The sequence below is a fragment of the Chiloscyllium punctatum genome, chromosome 11 (genome assembly GCF_047496795.1).
Source record: "Chiloscyllium punctatum isolate Juve2018m chromosome 11, sChiPun1.3, whole genome shotgun sequence".
NCBI lineage: Eukaryota > Metazoa > Chordata > Chondrichthyes > Orectolobiformes > Hemiscylliidae > Chiloscyllium > Chiloscyllium punctatum.
In genome coordinates this window covers 37,979,414-38,002,239 of record NC_092749.1, presented here as the reverse complement: position 1 = coordinate 38,002,239, position 22,826 = coordinate 37,979,414, and the positions used below count along the sequence as shown (strand labels likewise).

General features: G+C 40.1%; 1 protein-coding gene across 2 annotated transcripts in view; it reads left to right on the top strand.

Moving 5' to 3' along the window:
* The first annotated feature begins 335 nt into the window (after positions 1-335).
* Positions 336-22,826, top strand: part of srbd1 (S1 RNA binding domain 1) — a 272,374-nt gene continuing 249,883 nt past the window's right edge. For both annotated transcript variants that reach the window (XM_072580647.1, XM_072580646.1), the window contains exons 1-7: positions 336-783; positions 6,440-6,507; positions 9,227-9,464; positions 15,298-15,624; positions 17,629-17,795; positions 18,688-18,805; positions 21,110-21,248. In XM_072580647.1, coding sequence (XP_072436748.1) covers positions 6,440-6,507; positions 9,227-9,464; positions 15,298-15,624; positions 17,629-17,795; positions 18,688-18,805; positions 21,110-21,248 — 1,057 coding nt within the window. In that variant the 5' untranslated portion in view covers positions 336-783. The remainder of the gene's footprint in view (positions 784-6,439; positions 6,508-9,226; positions 9,465-15,297; positions 15,625-17,628; positions 17,796-18,687; positions 18,806-21,109; positions 21,249-22,826) is intronic.

Below are 22,826 nucleotides of genomic sequence, written 5' to 3'. Positions count from 1 at the left end.
CGCGAGGTCGGACGTTAAACGTTCTCCCTCACTTAAGATGCAGCTCACACGACAATCACTGCGCCTGCGCCGCTACTCAAAGACCCGCTCCCAAACCATGGAGGGTCAACAGAATAGTCCACACCGAGGGAGAGATGGGAGGGATGTACAGTATTCATATTTACTTTAGAGAGGCTTGAGATGGATTCACACTGAAATATCTATAGTGGAATAAAATCTTAATTGTCAAGTAGTAATGTTTGCTGTAAGCAAGAATAACTGAGAATTAAAAGTTTTGATTATAAAATGTCTCCCCCTCGTCTTTGACCGTAGTGGATCGTGCCAGCAGGCGGAACTGACGTCGCAGCAAGACAGCAGCGTGGACGCTGCGAGCGGGCTCTGAACAAGGAATATCCTGAGAGATAGCGGTACGAGAGTGCAGAGTAGTACCCCGAGAGAAGGGGCTGGTACACTGAGAGCGGGGCACCAGGGGCAGAGTGGCCTTCTGAGAGAGGGGTAGAGGGGCACCGGGGGCAGAGCGGCACTCTGTGAGAGGGACACCAGGGGGCAGAGTGATACTCTGAGAGAGGGGCTCTGGGGTGCAGAGAGAAGGACACCAGGGGCAGAGCGGCACCCTGACAGAAGTGGGCTTTGATAGAGTGATATCCCAACAGAGCAGTACCTTGATACAGGGGCATCAGGGACAAAGCAGAATTCAGAAACAGAGTGGCAGTGGGGACAGAGCAGCTGACCGGCACCTAGACCTGGAGAGACGACTCAGATCTTGTGTCGAAAATAATCGTGGTAAGTTTTACTAGCGCTGATATCTCCTTCAGTGAGCAATAGTATCTGGTAAATGAAGAGTGGTGATGAAGTGGAGCAGTGTTTGTGTGAGCACCTCTCTGGAGAGAGGAATGCTATTAGTAGAGATTGTCTTTTTTTTGCTAGCTGCTACCCTCCCTCGCTTTCTCAAAGTACCTATCAAAAGCAACTTTTACCTCTCCCTTCCACAATAAAGGTGTGTCAGAGAAACAGCTGGTATGGCAACATCTGTAGAGAGAAAATAGTTAAAGTTTTGACTCAGTGATCTATGTCAGGATTGAAGATAGTTGGAGAAGGGTAAATTAGACTGATCACAGTTTGGGTGGATGATCTAGAGAATAGAGCAAATGGAGGTAGTGCCCAGAGAAAGTCCTGAAAAAAAAAGCGATTGCTGATGATAAGCTGAAAGAGAAATAATAGCTTGGTGGGCTGCTAATGGGAAGTGTGAATGTTTGAAATGGATTATCTATACTGGGAGCAGCCCATACAGGACAGAACCTAGGGCTCTGGGGAAGGGAGTGAACAAAAGACGGGGGGTTCACATTCTGTATTTATTAAATTCAATATTGAGTCTTGTAGGCTACATAAGGGACTGAGGCAGAAGCTGAGGTGGTGTTCCTCCAGCTTGCATTGAGCTTTGCTGGAGGACAGCAGTTTGCCTTATATTAAAATGCTGGCTTGGGAACACTGAGGTATGTTGAAGTGGCAGGCAGGTGGTGGGCGAGAAACCTGGGGTAACGTTTTTGGATAGATAATAGGTATTTGGCAAAGTGATTACCCAGTCTGCTCTTAGTCTCCCCAGTGCAAAAGAGAATGTCTTGTAAGTGACAAATACAGTAGATTGGATTGAATGAAGTGTAAATAAATTGCTGCTTCACTGGGAAGATGTGTCTTGGGCTGTGAATAGTGAAGGAGAGAGGATGTAGACAGCAAGTGTTCTATCTTCTGCAATTGCCTGGGAAGATGCAGTGGGAGTGTGTGGATGTGTAGGGTGCAGAGGACTGGGCCAGAATGTCCCATGTGTCAGAGGGAACTGATCCTGCAGGGGAGGGGAATTACCACTTCTGTTCTTTCTACTTATGGTCTTGTATGTCTCGTGGTGGCATCTTGCAAGAGATGGTGGAAATGGCATCTTGTGATCCTTTGGATGTGGAGGCTAGTGGGGTGGAAACCAAGGGGAACCTAATGTTGTTGTGGGAGGGAAAAGAATGGGTGAGAGCAAAAGTGCAGGAATGGATTGAGTATGGCTGAGGGCTCTGACAACCACGACAGCATGGAACCCTGAAACATTTAAGGCTCCCCCTGAGGAAGGTGGCATTATCATAACAGGTGCAATGTAGCTGGAGAAACTGGGAGAATGGGATGGAGTCCTTGCAGGAAGCAGGGTGTGAGGAAGTATAGTCAAGGTAACTGTGGGAGTCAGCGAGTTTGTAACTGAAATTGGTGGCCAGGCAGATCTATCCCTGACTTTGTAATCAAATTGCTGACAAGGGTGGTGCTGATGTTATATATCTTGCATTATTCTACCTGGACACCTCTTATCTCCTACTGGACTATGACCACATCAGTGAACATCAAGCTATTGTTTCAATGACTGTGGTCTTTGTTTAATCTGAGGATTTCTGCCCCATAGCTTCCCAACTCATAGTATCCCAATCCTGAATAGACTGCTTCTATTTTCTTCCCAAAATCCACAAACAGGATTGCATGGTCACATCTGTCGTTTCAGCCTGTTCCTGCCCCACTGAACTTATTTCTTCCTACCTAACTCAATTTTCTCTGCCCTTGTCCAATTCCTTTCCACTTACATATGTGAATCATCTGATGTTTTATGTCAGTGTCAACATTTCCAGTTTGCTTACACCAGGGGCTTCCTCTTTACCATGGAGTCCCTCTACACATCTGTCTTACATCAGGATGGTCTGAGTGCGCTCTGCTTCTTTCTTGAGCATAAGCCTGAACTGTCCCCGTCTCCCACCGGACTAGCTGAGCTCATCCTCACTTTAAATAACATGTTCTTTAACTTCCCTCACTTTCTTCCACTCAGAGGTGTGGCCAAGGATGTTGCATAGGCTGCAGGTATACCTGTCTCTTCGTGGAACATTCATTACTCCAGCATTACTCATATCCCACCGGATAGCTCTTGCTCTGGTACATTGATGACACAATTGGTGCTGCTTCTCTCTCTTGCCAGGAGTTGGAAAAAATGATCAATTTTGCTTGCAATGTCTACATTGCGTTCGCTTTCACGTGGCCCATTTCTGATTTGCTAACTCTCCTTCCTCAAAATCTTTGTTTCCACATATGGGAATATACTGGCTACATTATATACCTCCTCTAGCTTATCTCTCCATGCTTCAGGCTGACTGCCTTTATTCCTGATGAAGGGCTTTTGCCCGAAACGTCGATTTCGAAGCTCCTTGGATGCTGCCTGAAGTGCTGTGTTCTTCTAGCACCACTAATCCAGAATCTGGTTTCCAGCATCTGCAGTCATTGTTTTTACCTACATTACATACCCATCAAGTTCTACAGTTATCTTGACTGTTCATCCTTTCAGACTGCTTCCAGTAAGAACTCCATCCCATTCTCCCTGGTTCTCCTTCTCTGTCGTATCTTCCACAGGGCGGCCCTCACAAATATCCACCTCTCTCCTGAACCGAGGATTCACTGTCACTATGGTTTACAGAGCTCTCGGCCATATCTGTTACATTTTTTTGCACTTCTGTCCTCGGCCATTTCCCCCACTCCCACAACAATGATAGGGTTCCCAGGTTCTTGCTTTCTGCACCACAAGCCTTCTCAGCCAAAAAACCATAAGCTGCCATTTCTGCCACCTCTTTTGTCAGCACTCTGCATGGTCTCTTTCCTCCAGGATATCGCGGTCAACTCTTCCTCCACTTCCAATACCTTCCCCCGACGCCATGGCACTTTTCCATGTATTTGTAGAAGATGCAGCACTTGCCCATTTACCACATCATTATCCAAGGCTCAAGACATATCTTCTAGGTGAAGCAGCCATTTATTCAATCAAGTCTTTTCTTTTATTCGCTCATGGGACTTGGGCATTACTGGCTGGGCCAGCATTTGTCGTCCGCCCTTGTTGCCTGTGAGGAGGTGGTGATGAACTGTCTTCTTGAACCACTGTGTTGTAGGTTGACCCACAATGCTGCTGGGTTGGGAATTCCAACATTTTGACCCAGCAACATCGAAGGAACAGCAATATCTTTCTAAGTCAGGTAGCAGTGTGAGGTGAAGTAGAGTAGACAGGAATTTGGAATTTGAAACGCTGATAGACCCAGTCTTGGTCTTACTGAATGGCAGATCAGGCTCGAGGGGTTGAATAGCCTACTTCTGTTCTTATTTCATAAGGTTGTATAAAGCTGTGGAAGAGAGTTTTTTAGCAAAAAGATATTGCTTAGCCAGAAACCTTTGTAAGTCAGTGAGGACAGGTGTGATCGGTGAATAGGAACTCAGTGCAAGTAAGGCATGAATAGGAGTTTCGAGTGTCCTCAAGGTTGCAAAGGGTAGAACAAGGGACAGTATCCTGGAATAGTCTAACATAAAGCTAACAAACACAAGGGAAAAGGTTTCAGCAGAAGATTTTCCAAAGCAAAGTGAGTACTGCAGATGCTGGAGATCAGAGTCAAGATTGGAGTGGTGCTAAAAAAAGCGCAGCAGGTCAGGCAGCATCCGAGCAGGAGGAAAATCGACTTTTCGGGCAAAAGCCCTTTATTAGGAAGGGCTTTTGCCCGAAAAGTTGATTTTCCTCCTCCTCGGATGCTGCCTGACCTGCTGCGCTTTTTTTAGCACCACTCCAATCTTGACAGCAGATTTTCCAAGTCAGGGTCAAATGTGAAATCAAAAGTTGTGACCCATCTGGTTCAAAGACAAACCTGCCATGGAGAGAAAGTTCTTCAAAGCAACTTATGGCAGGGAGTGAAGACAATAGCTTTGATAGTTTCAAAACTTGCTAATATTTTCAAGTATTTAAGCACAGGATGTTTTCAATTATCCAGAATTGGAAAACAAACAAAATTACCATGACAATTCTGAAAGAGGAGAGGGATTGAGGGTTGGTGGTAGGGTAGACCTGTGTTGTCAGTGACCACCTTGAATTTGTAGTGTGGAGCACCTACAGTTCTGTTAAGATTGGAGTTCCAGAATTATAATCCAGTGACCGTGATGGATAGTTCTTCAGTGGTAATATTCCCACACATTTTTCCTTCACCATCTGGACAGTAGAGGTTGGCACCTCATCAAATGCTGGCAATCAAGTAGGCTGCTTTTTCCTGAATGGTATTAAGCTTCTTGGTATTTATGGAGCTGCACTCGAGGCAAGTAGAGACTATTCCATCAATTTGGACTTTGGTCTTTTAGATGGAGGAAGGCTTTGAAGAATCCGGAAGTGAGTAATTTTCTGCAGAATTCCTTGCTTCTGGCCTTCTGTTGTAGTTGCAACAATTTTTTTGACTGGTCCAGTTCAGCATATTGTCAATGGTAATAACTAGGATGTGTCGATGAACATCACGGTTGATTGTGTGGCTGCAGTGATGGTAGTGCTGTTGAAAATCAAGGGTCATTGTGTGATTTGAATGTCACTTGCCACTAACAGCTCAAGCCTAAATGTTCAGGTCATGCTGTATATGGATGTTTAACAGAGCCATAGAGTTATGTAGCATGGAAATAGATCCTTCAGTCCAACTCGTCCATGCTGACTAAGTTTCCCAAACTAAACTAGTCCCATCTGCCTGCATTTGGCCCATGTCCCTCTAAATCTTTCCTATTTAGGTACCTATCCAAATGTCTTTTAAATGTTGTAACTGTGTCTGCTCTACCATTTCCTCTGGCAGTTCATTCCACATTCCACACTGTCTGTATAAAAGAAAAGTTACCCCCTCAGGTCCCTATACTTTGATTTAAATAGCAAAAACCATTTGAGATTTGCAAATGTTTTGTTGTAAATTTATATACTTAAGAGCTGGGCTTTTGTGGCCAGTGGCAGTGTTCCTCTGGGTTAGAGGTCTGGATTCAAGTCCTACCTGAGTCCAATCATGGTCTCTGTCATGATACCTCTGAGCAGATTGATTTAAAAATATCTAAAATCTCCAGTATAATTCAATGTAAAATCTAGTTGTATGCTCACCATCTGCTTTCTTCCTTAGTGGTTTATGCCTAAGTGGGACCTGCAAACAAAAAAAGCAATGTATGACTGAAATATTACGTAATTTGTCTGTGAGGAAGCAAATTTAATAATTCACCTCTGCACTTAATATTTTGATCTTGGATGTGATTGTATTTGGTAATTTGTAAAGTTAGTAAAAAGGATTTAAGAATAAAAAGGGGAACTGGCACAAGACCATATGAGGAGAGGCAACTCTTATTCAGTGAAGAGGAAAAATTGAAGATGAATTTTCAAAATACTTTGTTTGGGAATTGTGCATTTTAATTGGAATGTTCCAAGTGATGCTCCATTATTTAAGGAAAAAAAGAGAGAAGAACCGGCTGATGACAAACATTGTGTGAGTAATGGAGTGTTGCTTGCTTACTTTCATTGCTTAGCTTAATTAGACTTTACTCTACAAGTGAAATGAATTTCATTTCCCAGATTAAAATGAAACTGATTCAAATTAATTTACAGATGTCGGGAACAACAAAGTTAAGTCAAAAGCGACCATTTTCAGAAGATGATGATTCATTTCTTAATGCGTAAGTGCAGTTCTTCAAACAGTTGAAATTTTAAACTTGTAGTGAGCGTTCCTTCTGATAGTTTACAAGATGAATAGTTAAACATTTGATTTTCAATGCATTAGCTTGTTTTAATTTGTTTTGTTTAAAATGTAATCTTTATAGAATTGAATGACACCTACTTACAAGACCTGTTGTACATCAATCTGCAGTGATAGGCTACTATTTCTATCAGTCTGGTTTCAGTTAACAATCAAGTATTTTTAATTAACATTTTTTGTGCTTAATGTTTGCCTTTATGTAAATATGTATATGTATTGATATATGAAAACTGCTTAAATTATGAATTTTCAAGATTTGAATTTTTGCAAAAATTCATCAACCATAATAATGACTATAAACTAGGACTGAAATTGGCATGTGGTGAGTATCCTTTCTCAACCATCCTCAGTGTAGCAGTCCAAGGCCCCATCAGCTGAATGCCTGAACTTTGCAGAAAATAGCAGCTGGTTGGTAGTGAGAGCCAGACAATTAGACAATTTGTGGGGCATTTGTATCACTGCACTCCTGTGATCTGTCACAGGGAGCCTTTCTCCTCCTGGACCGATGGGCCTGTATACGTATACTCAAAACAATAAAATGTATTTGAGTGGTTAGGATTAAACGAAGAGATGTAGAAGCAGACTTTGGCCATTCAGCCCATCAAACTTGCTGTGCCATTCAATGAGATAACGGCTAATCTGATAATTGTCAACTTCGCATTACTTTACTTTATTTCCCCTTAATCCTTGATTCTCTTACAGATTTAAAACTGAGTACTTCAGTCTTGAATATACTTAATGATCCAGTCCACACACTTCTACAGATTCACTACCCTCTGAGATAAGACATTCCTCATGATCTCTGTCTTAAAGGGTGACTCTTCACCAAAGATTCTGCCTTCTGGACCTAGATTCTCCCACAATCAATCTGTCTGCATTTATCCTATCATCTTCCCTAAGGATCTTGCATGTATTAATATGGTCTCCTCTCATTCTTATAAACGCCAAAGCACCCGGACCACTTAACCTCTCCTCATTTTAAAAAAAACTCTCAAAACCCACAGTTGGCCAATTGAACCTACTCTACACATTTCTGCATTCTTTCTTCATGACAAATAGTATTCTGATTGGTTCTTTCTGCCAAAATACATAAGCTTAAATTTTCCGACATTATATTCCATAGGTCAAGTTTTTATCCACTCGCTTATGCTGGCTGTGGACACTGTGTCATCATCACTGCTTCCTTTCCTACCTATTTTTGTCATCCTTGAACTTGGTGCTGGTAAATTCACTTCCATCATACAAGCCATTAATGTATATTGAAAATAATTGTTGGCCCCAACACTCATCGCGGTGGCTAAAGTCACCCAAATCTTTTTCAACAAATTCTTATATCTCATTCAAAGCTGTCATGTAAAGATTGGAGCTGGTTGGCAATGAAAATACTATTTTTTTTTCTGTGAGGGTAGGGTGTGTTGAGGTAGTGGGAAATGGGAGGGAAAAGGCAAAGTGATGTCTAACGTCACAAAAAGAGATTTTGGGTGCATAAAGTGATACATTGATACGTTGGTAATCGTGATTTTGTTTTGAGCAGGGCCAGTTTGGATCCCATTGCCTTGGGAAACTATAATAAAGTCACAAGCTACCCTGATACTGACAGGCTGTTCTTCTAAGCGCTCCCAAAATCCCACACATGTTGCAAGTTGAATGAAAGGTGTTCCATGAAATGACACTAGGGGCAGTTCGGTCATCAGAGTAAGAACAGTATTGGATAGGGATGTGATGGGTCAGGCAGGACAAGCAGAACACACTAATAAAGGTGTTAGCCAAATTGGGGTTATCTGATCACTGGCATTAGACTTTTTTATGTGCTGTGTCATAGACCATGTATGTACATAGATAAAATGTGATAATGCCATCTGTTTAATATATATAAATTGTGCATAGAGATACTTTGTTGTAGAGACTTGAGAGTAATGGATTGGATCAGCTGGTGGTCGAAACCCACAGCCTGTATCGTAGAAATTAGGACTGATCTCTCTGAGCTTGGAGGTCGAGGGATACTTGTGTTGGGGACGTTACTGTAGACCCTAACTAAAAGAAATGCATAACACCTTGAACTATATTTGTTTTTTCCTGACAGTGCGATATGATTATCTGCTAAAGAACTGGGGTGTAATGACGTACTACAAATGATTGATAATTTTAAAATTCTACAATGAAATGGAATGTTTTGCAGCATTACCCAAGAATTAATCTAGATTGTTCTTTTGCACCCTGTACAATACTAATGGGCAGAAAAAAAGACATGTTTTTATATTGAATTATCCAGACACATTCCAAGCAAACTATGTATGCTGTTTGGATGGGGCAATACTGGCTGATTTTTCTGATTAGGTAGTATCAATTGTGTTAGTAGTAAATATCCTGGTTGCTCTGATTCAGCAAACAAAAATCTTTTGTAAAGAACAGGGTTAAATTTGATGATGTTTCTGCAATTGAATCGGCTGGATGGTTTCTTTCCTAAGCTGTAGCTCAAGAATAGGTGACTTGAATGAGTTAGCTTTCGCAGCGTATAGTATGGTGGTTGTCCATAGAGCATGAGTCACTGCATTTGAAAAAGAAAGAGAATGGAATGGAAAGTATTCTTTTATATGACATTATTTTCTATTGAATTGGTTATAATTATGTTTGCATAGAACTTCTGAATCTGATTCTGAAGAAGAGGAGGAAGAAGAATGGATTCCAAAAAATAAAATTGCAAGGAAACCAAAGAAATCTACAGCAAGACCAATGATTGCAAAAAGGCAAGTCAAGTCTAAAGCAGGAAGTACAGGTACAAAAAAGACGTCAGTGAAAAGATCTCCCAAAAAGACAGCAGTTAAAAGGAACAGGAAAAAAACACCAGAAAAGACCAAAGTGGATCCTACTGTAATGGTAAGGAAACGTACACAGTCAGGTTTCAAGATCATGTTTAGTATTGGGCATCCTGGTAATGCACTGACATATTGTCTGTGGAATGATAAGATATGAGATCATACAACCATTTTTCTCATCTTGGTTGTGTGATCTGTGGGAAGTAAAAGTTGCTTCTTGCAAAGTGGAAAATGGGGAAAAAAGAAAGACAAACTCTCCTTTTAATTCAGTTTCAAGCAGCTTGCTTCAGAGTGACTGTCACAAATCTTGAGACCACTATGCCTTTGTTTAGAGATCTCAGTTAATGGTGGGGTAGGGAAAGTCAGCAGAATAAACAAGTATCATGTTACCAGCTGTCTGCAATCTGGTACACCAAAGCACATCTCCTGAGAATGTTATATTTTTTAATCATCCAAAGTTTGCTGTTATCTCTCTTCAGAATTGGTTATTTGTAGAAAAATCTCTGAATGGAAGCATTTGTCAGTCCCGCTAGATCCAAACAACTGCCACCGCCCTCCTCTCACCTCCTACATTTCATTCATTGCTGGTGATGTATTGTCATTCTTGGTGAAATTAGTTGAGCAAACACAGCTAGGGAACAAAACCTGTGACAAAAAGGCAAAATACGGCAGATGCACCAATCATGTAGGGATCTCTGTTGACTAAAAACTGAGTTAACATTTCTGGCTTATAACATTTCAAGACTTGTGACTTCCACTTTATATGGGCAATACCGAACAATGAGCTGCCAAAGGATTGATGAATAAGGAAATGACAAAGTTGAGCATTCACATTGTCAATCTTCAGGGAAGTAGGTGCTACAGGATATTTGTGTATCCAAGCATATTTGAACTCTGGGCTTAAGTTTAACGATTTAAAAAAAAATTAGTTCATGCTAAAATAGGTTTATGTCCCAACATAATGAGTGATATGTTTTTTTACAAAGATTTGCAACTTTAAAATGCTTTGAAATAATTAAAAATTTGCCACAATTATAAATAAAGCTAAAATACTGAATGATGGTGGATAGTTCCAAATTGTAAGATGATGCAGAATTGATAAATTAACTTTTAAAATGTGCTCATGGAAATTCCAAGCTGCTGTTTATCCAGTTAAATGTTGGAGTTCCTGATTTGATTCCCACTTACATTAATCTGGCAGGACCCTAGATTATGAAGGGTTGAAAATTTTTGCAGCTCCCACATCTGACTCATAAACAGCAATTACAGGTTCTATAAAGAGACAGTGCAAGATAGCAGATGATGACACATCCCTCCCAGATCGTCTCAATGCCTTCTGTGCTCGCTTTGAGCAGAATTTCGGCAGAGAGGTAATACCTATTCCGACAAGTTCTGACGAACTTATCCCAATAGTCACTGCGTCAGAGGTCAGATCAGTTTTCAGGCCATGCGCTCAGAGCATGCGCCAACTGGCAGAGATCTTCTCTGACATGTTCAACCTCTCCCTGCAGAGGCCGCTGTCCCTGCCTGTTTCAAGAGGGCCAACATCATCCCTGTGCCCAAGAAGGCTCATGCAGCATGTCTCAATGACTACCGCCCAGTGGCTCTAACTTCGGTGGTCATGAAGTGCTTTGAAAGGCTGGTCCTGGCATTAATCAACTCCAGCCTTCCCACTACTCTTGACCCACTCTAATGGACTGATAGATCCACGTCAGATGCCGTATCACTTGCCCTACACTCCTCCCTTCAACAGCTTGACACCAAGAACAGCTACATAAAAATCCTACTCGTTGACTACAGTTCAGCCTTCAAGGCTATTATCCCTTCAAGACTGATTACTAAACTTAATGATCTCAGACTAAGCCCCACTCTGCAACTGGATCCTAGGGTTCCTGACCCACAGGCCACAATCTGTGAAGATTGGGGATAATATTTCATCCTCACTAATGCTCAACACTGGAGCCCCTCAGGGGTGTGTACTCAACCCCCTAATGTACTCTCTGTATACCCATGACTGTGTCGCCAGATACCAGACTAATGTCATTTACAAGTTAGCTGATGACACCACCATAGTCAGTCAAATCTCAGATAGTGACGAAACAGACTACAGGCGGGAGGTGAAAGACCTGGAAAAATGGTGCACTGAGAACAACCTAGCTCTCAATGCTGGCAAAACCAAGGAAGTCATTGTTGACTTTTGGCAAGATGTTACTCATACCTCCTGCACATTAACAGCATAGAGGTGGAATGAGTGGAGAGTGTCAAACTCATTGGAGTCGTTATCCACAACAAGTTCTTGGACTCTTCATGTGGATGCACTGGTTACAAAGGCCCAATGACGTTGTCTCTTCCTCAAGCAGCTGAGGAAATTTGGCAAATTTGGCCAACTGTTACAGGTGTGCCATGAAGTGCATTCTGTCTGGATGTATCACTACCTAGTATTGCAACTCTGCCATTCAAGATCGGAGATGGTTACAGAGTGGTGAACTTGGCCCAGACAATCACAAAGGCCAACCTCCCATCTGTAGAATCCATCTACCAGACCTGCTGTTGAGGAAAGGCCACCAGCATTCTCGAAGATCCATCCCATCCTGTAATGCTTTTCTACAACCTCTACCAGCGGGGAGAAGGTACAGAAGCCTCAACACGCACCAGCTGGTTTCGAAATAGTTTCTGCCCTACTGTTAGAATATTGAATGGACTCACAAACTCTTAGCAATCACCTGTACCTGTGTTTTTGTTTTGCAGCTGTTTACTTATTATTTATGTATCTATGCTGTTTAACTCTGTGATCTGCCTGTATTGCTCGCAAGACAAAGCTTTTCACTGTGCCTCGGTACATGTGACAATAAATTCAATTCAATTCCTCCTGTTGAAAATGTGTTTGTGGCTTTTAGTCATACAGCATGGAATCGGACCCTTTGGTCCAACCAGACCGTGCTGAACATAATCCCAAACTAAACTAGTTCCACCTGCCTACTCCTGACCCATATCCCTCCAAACCTTTCCTAATCATGTACTTATCCAAATGTCTTTTAAACATTGTAATTGTACCCACATCTACCACTTCCTCAGGAGGTTCATTGCAGACATGAGCCACCCTCTGTGTTTAAAAAAAAATTGCCTCTCATGTCTTTTTTAAATTTACCTCCTCTCACCTTAAAAAATGTGCCCCTGAGTCTTGAAATCCCCCATCCTAGAGAAAAGACAACTCCCATTAACTGCATCTATACCTCTCATTGTTTTATAAACTTCCATCAGGTTGCCTCTCAATCTCTGACACTCCAGTGAAAAAAGTTTCAGCCTATCCAGCCTTCGTTTACAACTCAACCTTCCATACACCTCAACGTCCTGGTAAATCTTTTCTGAATCCTCCCCGGCTTGATAATGTCCTTCCTATATTGGGCGACCAGAACTGGACACAGTATTCCAGAAGGGCCCTCACCACTTTCCTGTACAACCTCCAACATGACTTCACAACTCCTCTGCTCAAAGGACTTATACACTTAATGGTAAGGTCCTTTGAACAAAGAGACCTTGGAGTGCAGGTTCATAGCTCCTTGAAAGTGGAGTCGCAGGTAGATAGGATAGTGAAGAAGGCGTTTGGTATGCTTTTGTTTATTGGTCAGAGTATTGAGTGCAGGAGTTGGGAGGTCATGTTGCAGCTGTACAGGACATTGGTTAGCCCGCTGTTGGACTATTGCATGCAGTTCTGGTTTCCTTCCTATTGGAAAGATGTTGTGAAACTTGAAAGGGTTCAGAAAAGATTTACGAGAATGTTGTCAGGGTTGGAGGATTTGAGCTACAGGGAGAGGCTGAACAGGCTGGGGCTATTTTCCCTGGAGTGTCGGAGGCTGAGGGGTGACCTTATAGAGATTTACAAAATTATGAGGGGCATGAATAGGATAAGTAGACAAAGTCTTTTCCCTGGGGTCGGGGAGTCCATAACTAGACGGCATAGGTTTAGGGTGAGAGGGGAATGATATAAAAGAGACCTAAGGGGCAACATTTTCACGCAGAGGGTGGTACATGTATGGAATGCGCTGCCAGAGGAAGTGGAGGAGGCTGGTACAATTGCAACATTTAAGAGGCATTTGGATGGGTGTATGAATAGGAAGGGTTTGGAGGGATATGGGCCGAGTGCTGGCAGGTGGGACCAGGTTGCGTTGGGATATCTGGTTGGCATGGATAGTTTGGACCGAAGGGTACATGCTGTACATCTCTATGATTATGACTCTATGACTGAGCAATGAAGACAAGTGTGCCAAACGCCTTTATAAACAACACTGACTATATCTGATGCAAACTTCAAAGAGTTATGTACCTGCACCCCAGGTCCCTCCATTCTACAACACTATCCTACCATTAATTCGATAAGTCCTATCCTTGTTTGTGTGCCAAAATGCAATACCTCGCCTTTATCTAGATGGAATTCCATCTGCTATTTATCAGCCCATTTGATCAAGATTCTTTTGTGACCTTAAAAAACCTTCTTCACTGTCTACTATGCCAACAAATTTGATATTGTCCACAAACTTACTAACCATGCCTTCTACATGCTCATCCAAATCATTTAAATAACTGACAAACAAAAGAGGACCCAGAGCTGATCCCTGTGGAACACCGCTGGTCACAGGCCTCCAGTCCGAAAAGCAACACTCCACTATTACTCAATCTTCTACCTTTAAGCCAATTATGTATCCAATTGGCAAGCTCACCCTGAATCCCATGTGGCCTAACTTTACTAATTAGTCTACCATGCAGGACCTTGTCAAAGGCTTTATTAAAGTCTAAATAAACTGCATCTCATGCACTGCTGCCATCAATCTTTTTGATAATATTATCAAAAAACTCACTCAGACTGGTGAGACGCGATTTTTCTTGCAGAAAACCATGCTGATTGTCCCTAATCAATTTCTGCCCCTCTTAATGTCCATAAATCCTATCTTTTGTAATCACCTCCAAAAATTTATCAACAACTGAAGTCAGACTCAGATCTATAGTTCCCTGGTTTCTCCTTACAACCTTTCTTAAACAGGGACAGCATTAGCCACCCTCTGGTCATAAGGCACCTCACCTATAGTTAAAACTGATGCAAATATTTTTGCAAAGGGTTTCTCAGTTTCCTCTCTCACTTCCCATAATATCTGGGATACATCTAGATCTGATCCAGGAGATTTATCCACTTTTATACTCCTTAAGACGACCTGAACGTCCTCTTGTATAATGTGAGCTGTTTTGAAAACATCAAAGTTTATTTCTCTGCATTCTCTAGACTCCATTTCTTTCTCCACAGTAAAAACTGACTTGAAATATTCACTTAGTATCTCTCCCATCTTCTGGGGCTCAGCACAGAGACAACCTCCTTGATCTTTAAGAGGCCCTCCCCTGTCTCTAGTTACACTCTTGCGTTTAATGTATTTGTAAAACCTCTTTGGATTATCCTTAACCTTATCTGTCAATGCTATCTCATACCCCCTCTTTGTTTTCGTAATTTCTTTCTTAAGCAAGCCCCTTTGAGAATATAAGTGAGGATGGTTTTGATATTCCTGTTCCCATTCCATCACCGTTGAATCAGCACACACATGCATAATGGGTGCTGGCTTTACTGGATTGTGATAAGAGGTCCAACTAGGCATTCATGATTTCAAGAGTTGGGAATTGCAAAGGATAAAAAAGTAACAGGAGAGCAGGAGTCAGTTCTCCTTTTGTAGATCATTGTTGATATTTTCACTAAACTCAGGAAACTAAAAGTGTAGTGTGTGCATTTGATTTTGTTTTTTGGAAGTAGTGAAATTGATTGGTTAGGTTTGTCGAGAATTAACACTAAACTGTAAATGTTTTCAAATGATTTGCTTCATCTCAGTATGTCTCATGTGCTGTTTATCTGACAGGGTCAACCAACAGTATTGAATAACAATGAAGATAAATTATCTTTGCAAATTAAGCAAAATTTTGAAAACGTGGAACAGATGACTCCGCAACCTGCAATACAAATTAAAAAAGAAGATGAACATTGTGTGGTTAAGGTGGAGCAACCATCAACAAGCGCACATTTGTATCACAGGAAAATCAAGGAAGAACCGGATGTGTCTTTCACATGGGAGGAACCAGCTTTAAAAAAGCAGAAGACTGAGAATTCCCTAGATGGGAAACCAGTAAAACTACAAAGAGGATGTGTAGAAATTGGGGAAACGCAAATGAACTGGAATATAACCCAGGTATGCGCATCAGTTGATCTTAATGAATGTAGAGCAGACTTGAAAGGCTCGTTTATTTGTGTCCCTAATGTTTATGTTCCTTTGCTCAATTACAGCACATGAGGATTGGTATTATTGTCAAAGTTCGAGTTTTGAAGAGTTTTTAAAAAATAAATAGTTGCAGTAATATAGATTTATCTTGTGTGCTTGAATTACCTTTAGTATTCAGTTCACAGAATATTATAAAATGGGGTAGGACATGTGTTGCATCGCTGCTTATCTGACATGAGAGTCCCTAAACTATTCATTGCCTCACTACTGACTTGTTACTCCACACTGTATTGTTTACACCAAATAATTGCTTGATATGAGAAGGTTACAGCAGTGTAAAACCAAAAACTATTTTACACATTGGCTTCTGAATTCCAGCACTGCCTCTAACTTAAAGCTATAACTTGATTTTAAATTAATCCGTGCTTCTCCTTTACAACAGATAGCTTATTAGTTATGTAGTGAGCTGAGTAGTTCTGAGGGTTGAGTGCTCAAGTCCCACCATGGCAAATAGCTAAGTGTCAGTGAATTTGTTGGTTTCAATTCGGACAAATGTCATCTTGATATAGTTACCCACATCCAAAAAATACTACTTTTTCAAAAAAAAAAAGCCTCCTGTGTTGTATCCTTCCAAAATTATTTATTCAGAGTCTGGTCTCTTTGGATTTCAACCCCTGTATGTATTGGCAGCCCATTCAATTTAAGTTCTTCCCAATGCCCCATTTGTTTTCTGCATACTACTGTTGTTAAACAGTAGCTAGGGATGGGAAGCCGTTGTGATTCCAGGAAATGGATACTTCACTCAAAAATAGTGTTCTTGTTGGTAATCTCACTTTTTAGAACAGCCGAAGTATTATCAGCTAAATCTGTTTCTTTTCGTTACACTACGGCTGTGGTGGAAAAGGGTGGGGTGAGTTTGGGATGAAGCTAGTGTTGCAATCTCTTTTTGAGAGATTCAAGCTTCCAGTTGTTAGCTGAAAGAATGATCTGACTAGACTTTACATTTTAAATTTACTGTTAATAAATTACTAAAAAAAACTCTGACAAAACTTTTGACAGTCTCCTTATGCACCTATTGCACCCTCCATAGAATTAGCCCTTTTAGCGTACACCATTATTTTTACATTCCATTTTGCCCAGTTGTAAGTTTGCCTGGCTCTGTCTGGGCACCACCTTCAGCTTTTGAAGCATATCTTAAAATAACCACTGGCAGTAAAGCCTATTCAGATGATTCTTCTCACCCCTGGCCACGTCAGAATGAGTGTCTTAGAATTTGGAGAAAGCTACAAGATGTGGCTTTGATTAGAGGTCATCCTCATCGAATATTTGACTTATGTAGCTCACAAGGCCAAGTACCTTTTTCTGTTGACCACACTGAACCTCGACCTGTTCATTTATTTGTAATATAGCATATAAACTGATCTCAAAATTGGTTTCTTCTGCTGTGTTCCTCAAAGAATTTAAAATATTAGTCTTCTATCCATGTAGAAATACTAATTAGCTACCCTGAATCCCAAGTTGCTCTTGTAATAGGAGTAAATGGATAAATTATAGCACAACTATTTACAACCAATACTTCTAACACCTTTCTGGGATGTTGGGAGATTCACTATTTATTCCTTGTAAACCCTATTGCTTCATCTTCACAGCTCACAATCTACGTTCCTTTGATTTCAAACTATCAAATTACCCAGGCTTACTATTGGGCAGACAACAGGTCACTTGACCTCCTTCATCTATGCTCTGGCATTTTTAAATTTAATCTTCTAGACCTCATATTTGTTACATTGAAAAGGCACTTGCAATGGAGCATTGGACCAATTACTCTTGATTGACCTAACATGTATGATACCATGAGATGTTTATATATTTTCATTAATCTTCTAATCTAAGGAGGCAATAATGTGTGTAGCAGTGTGACTCCAGTGTTACTTGAACCCATAGATATATTAATAGAACCTGTTGTACCTCTAGGTTTTGTCTGAGAGGACCAATACAGATGCATGGGCATGTGCAAATGTCATTCGTCTATTTAAGGAAGAAAACACTATTCCATTTATTGCCCGATATCGTAAAGAACTTACCAACAACATGGACGCTGATACTTTACGAGAAGTACAACAGACACTTGAAGAATTGACGTAAGAAACTTGAGCAATAAAGAAACATTGTACTATGTCCTCCCTTAAACAAAATTGTTTTTTTACACAAATATGGCTTCTTTGAGTTTTTCTGAGAAATATTTGCCTATAGTTGTAGATTTAATTATAAAAACAAGTATTAAATGGAGTTTGCCTACTTTTTCTTTTAGCTTTTTTAGTGCAATAATAAAAGTTTGGATGTAGTTATATGAATGTTATCATTTTGAACTTACTTTTAGTTTAGTTTTCCTCAGTATGTTATGCAATTAAAACCAGAAATAACGTCCCAGGATAGAAGGATTGACAATCTACAAAATTCAGAAAGATGACTTTAAGGTATTTTAGTTCACCCAAGTAACAACATTAGCATTTGTGTTTGTAATCCATGGGCATTAATTTTGATTGGATACAGTGCAAATGTAGTCTGTATCTAACAAAATATAATTAAAGTGCACAACTATTTGTGATAAGTTGAAGACATTTGGTTTTCTTAAGCTGAAGTTTTGAGTAACTGAAATGAAGATCAGAACCTTTTGAGGTAAAGGATGAATCGAATATTGACATTCTTCCACAGTGGCTGACTGCTGTTTTCTGGATATTGTAGTTGTTTCATCTTGTACCAGAAGATGGCATACTGCACAATCCTTTTCTTCTATTCATGATCCCCACTCCTGACCTGCAGAGTATCTGAAAAGCCCTCTTCTGGCAGCTCAGTACCTTCACAGTATTGGGCGTTAAACAGCTTCAGCCAAGTCTTTTGTGTTGCCAGCAATCATCAGGTCAGGTTGAGTTTTATTAAATTACCTGTTTGATGGGAATCAGTTGCACAGACCAGTTTTTGTGTGAAGTACTTAAACCATTATGTTACTAAAGGTATTTATTTTTATTTTAGCACAGTAATAAAGAAAGCACACACAGCCATCCAGAAATTAGCAAAAGAAGAAAAACTTACACCAATTTTAAATAAAGCTTTGTTGAACTGCCAGACTGTGGAAGAAGTGGAACATGTGGTTAGTAAAATAGTTGGTTTGTAAGTGCACATTTCGAAAGGAATCTGCTATATAATCTTTGTAAAAACAAAAGTAAGCTTAGAATGTTTGTTTTATTCCTGATTTATTTATTTTAGTTTGTGAATATCTAGTTTCAAAGCAATTTGTCTAAATTACGTTTGATTTATTTAAAATTTGGTTTCAATTGAATCACACAAACTGCCCAGCAGTTGTATGAACTAAATTTCCTACGCACTTTTTTTCTGAATTCACATTTCCGAGCCTTTGAATTATTTTTGTATTTCTGATTAGTGGTTAGTATTACAAATGGAAACTGAGTAATACTTTTATGTAATAATTATAATCATTTGCTCATCATGGCAGAAGTAAGAATTCCAAATGATCACAACAAAATAATACAGGACACTTTGAATATATTTCTTTTGTTTACAGTGAATAGATTGCGAAGCTTGAATGTATGTCACTTCTAGCAAGTGTAAATGACCCACATGATAAGCGTGACTGATTGATTTGATTATCTTGCATTAGTTATTGGTTGTTACGGACTAGGCCAGGCTACTCATAAACATTCTTAAGCAGGCAGCCCAAAACGTAACTTTGCTATTTGTTTCGGTAAGTGTACAGTGAAATTTATCTGGAGTAGGTTAACTAGGTTGACTACCAGGTTTTAAAATAGACAAAAATTGATTCACAAAATTATGGAATGAAACACAAAGAACCGAACATAGAATACCCACAGAACTCAGTCTATCCAAACTAGACTTAATTACACTGTTCTGAAAACACACACACGCTTTAGTGCACCCTATAAACCATGGCACAAGCAGGTCAAAACAGCAGTGCACAGAGAGAGAGAGAAACAGAGAGACAGACTCTGCTGCAACTGACTGAAAACCAGAATTCAGCTTCCAGGACTGACCACTCCCCTTCATTATACAGGTTACTTGTAAAGCATAAAAGCTTTGGCCTAAGGTCTCATCTGTTTATGTACAAATAAAGGTCCTCCCAATACCCATTTCATTTCTGTACCACTTCAGCTGATTCAGAGCCTGGTCTTTTTTTTATGACCCATCTGAAAGAAAGCCAAGTACACAGTATCCTTAAGAAAAGGAATAGCTTTTTAGAAAAAGCACTAGCTTTGTGACATGGTGTAGCAGTTACCATCCTTTGGATTGTTCATTGTGTTGCCTGGTTGAAGAATCACATTGAACAGCCAACATTTTATTTTAGTTTTTGCAAACATGGGCCAATTAAGTGTGGTCGCCACCCTGCCTATTATGAACAACTGAATGAATATGGTGTTTGATAGAGTTAGTGCATTGCTGGAATATGCAGCCTACACACTTGCCATTTTTCTGGGACTGAAATTCAAAACATTGCTTAAATGTGTGGTAGGCAAAATATCTTTTTGGACTGACAGTAGTTCCTGTTAAGGAAAAATACTGCTTGCATAGACGCCGCCCAGTACTGGTGTGAAAAAGCTTGCTTAATCTGTTGTTCAAATTTTGAGATATCAGGGCAGTTTGAGGTAGAGTGAGTAACTTTCAGGTTTGGAAGTGGTGGTATTTGGGCCTTTCATGAGTTTGTGTGATTTACAGCAAGCAATTATTAATGAGGATAACTATTGCTACTCAGGATATGCTTGGTGGTCTCTATTTCTGAACCAAGTTTGCAAATGAGCAGATGGTTAAGGTTGTATTTACAGGATTATTGAAGAGGCCAGTCTTATAGCATGTGTCATCACACAATTCCCCTTCTTCAGAACAGGTCACTAAACCCGAATTGTTAACTGTAGTTTCTCTGCACAGATGCCAGACCTGCTGAGTTACTCCAGCAATTTCTGTTTTGGCTTCAGATTTCCAGCAACCGCAGTTCCTTGTTTTAATTTAGGAATATGTTTAAGCCAGAGACATTTTCTGAATTACTTAGGAAGTTGAAGACCCTACAGTTTGCAACTTTTTTTTTGTGTGGCAGTGCTTCAGCCAATCAGAATTGACTTGCTAACCAATCAGCATCCTTTTTTCGTTGGTATGGATTGTTGTGATCATTTGAAATTTAAGTTCTGAGTGTAAAACATAAGCTTTGGCAATATGTTTCTCTTCTTGGCACTGTTCAAGTTGTAGACGACAGTATTTTATAACTTTTTAATTTTGTACTTTGATCTGCTAACCCAACCTAGTGCTTTACTTGACTCTTTATTTCAAAAACAGATTTAACAAAGTTGTTATGTTTCTACATAACTTGCAATTTATTTGCTTGAATTACAATTTGTAATCGTCTAAATCATTGCTTGTCTGTTTTCAGTTTGCTCCTTATAAAAGTGGAAGTAAGAAGACAAAAGCTCAGCAGGCACGTCAGCTTGGCTTAGAACCGGCAGCAAATCTACTGATTGACCGTCCGGGAGAACTTAATCTGAATAATTACATTAAAGCAAACATAAAAGGTGAGTTTTCAACTTCAATTTCATTTTACCTTTCACTTTAAGTGACGGAGTTGTGTGGATGGTAGGAAGCTTGAAGTATCATTGTTAGAACAATTGTTATAGGCCCTTAATGATTTTGTATGTATTTTATTAAGTCCTGATTTTCCTTTTAGCTCTAATGCAGCCAAGAAAATTGTATTCTGCTATGCGTAGACCAGTTTATATTGTGAAATAAACTTAGTCAACTTATGTGAGAAACTCCATGGGGAAAGTTGAGACAAAGCAAAACTAAAACTAAGTGCTCAAGGAGTGTGATGAATTGGACCCAGATGTGTAGATGCCATTAAAATATTTAAAAGTCATACTAATCCTTTTTGCTATTTTAACACTGGTTTTTACTGCATTTATTGTTGAAAGTTAAGGCAATTCTGGAAGTAGGACAGTAGAGTTGGACCATCGGAATTTCTTGCAATATAAGCTGGAGAGAAGATTTAGATTAGATTCCCCACAGTATGGAAACAGGCCCTTCACCCCAACAAGTCCGCACCGATCCTCCAAAGAGTAACTCACCCAGACCCGTTTCCCCTAACCTATATTTAACCCTAACTAATGCACCTAACACTATGGGCAATTTAGCATGGCCAATTCACCTGACCTGCACATCTTTGGATTGTGGGAGGAAGCCCGAGCACCCAGAGGAAACAGGGGAGATGTACAGACTCCACACAGACGGTCACCCGAGGCTGGAATCAAACCTGGGTCATTGGTGCTGTGAGGCAGCAGTGCTAACCACTGAGCCACCATGCTACCTGAGATTGATCAGCGTACATGGCTAAATACTTTGTACAATATAATTTGGATACACATTTGTAATGTAGCTCTCTTAATTTTAGTGGGTTCAAGACTAGAATCTGAGCTTTCACTTCAGTGTAACAGAGAGATCTGATGTATTATTGAAGATGTGGTTTGAATGTGAATTTAAACTAATCACCCTGTCCTTAATATCTCTCCATACATAGCTTTTGAATTTAGTGCACAGTTTATCTGGTATTTTGTGTTGAGATGGATATTATAATTTTAAAAGATATTATTCAAAGAAAGATATTGGGACCTGTCCTGGATGATACTACTTTAGCAATAGCAACAAGAAATCAGATTAGTTGTAATCAGTCTAATTGACATTGCTGGACCTTCCATTGCCCTAACAGATTGCTGTAATTGCCTAGATAATAGTCATGGTTCAAAAAGTCGTTCATTGTATGTGATGAATTTGATTTCATCCATCTAAATTTCATCATCAAATTGATGTATTCAAAACGATGTATTCAAGTTGACTAATCTAAGACTCAAATTTGAACAGAGATGGTTGGCAACTTATTTACCTATTCATTGTCAGATCTTGCTGGACCACAAAGCCTTATTGGGTGCTAATCTGTCTGCCAAAGCTGCTCGCTATTCAAGGGTCTCTTGAATTTTTTTTTAAACTGCTCTTGCCAGTTACATCTACCTTTGTCTTCAACAAGAGCAAAGAGCTCATGAATTTCTTTCAGTATGATTGACACTATCTGATCTGTTGCCTTTGTTGATTTCTTTTGCTGC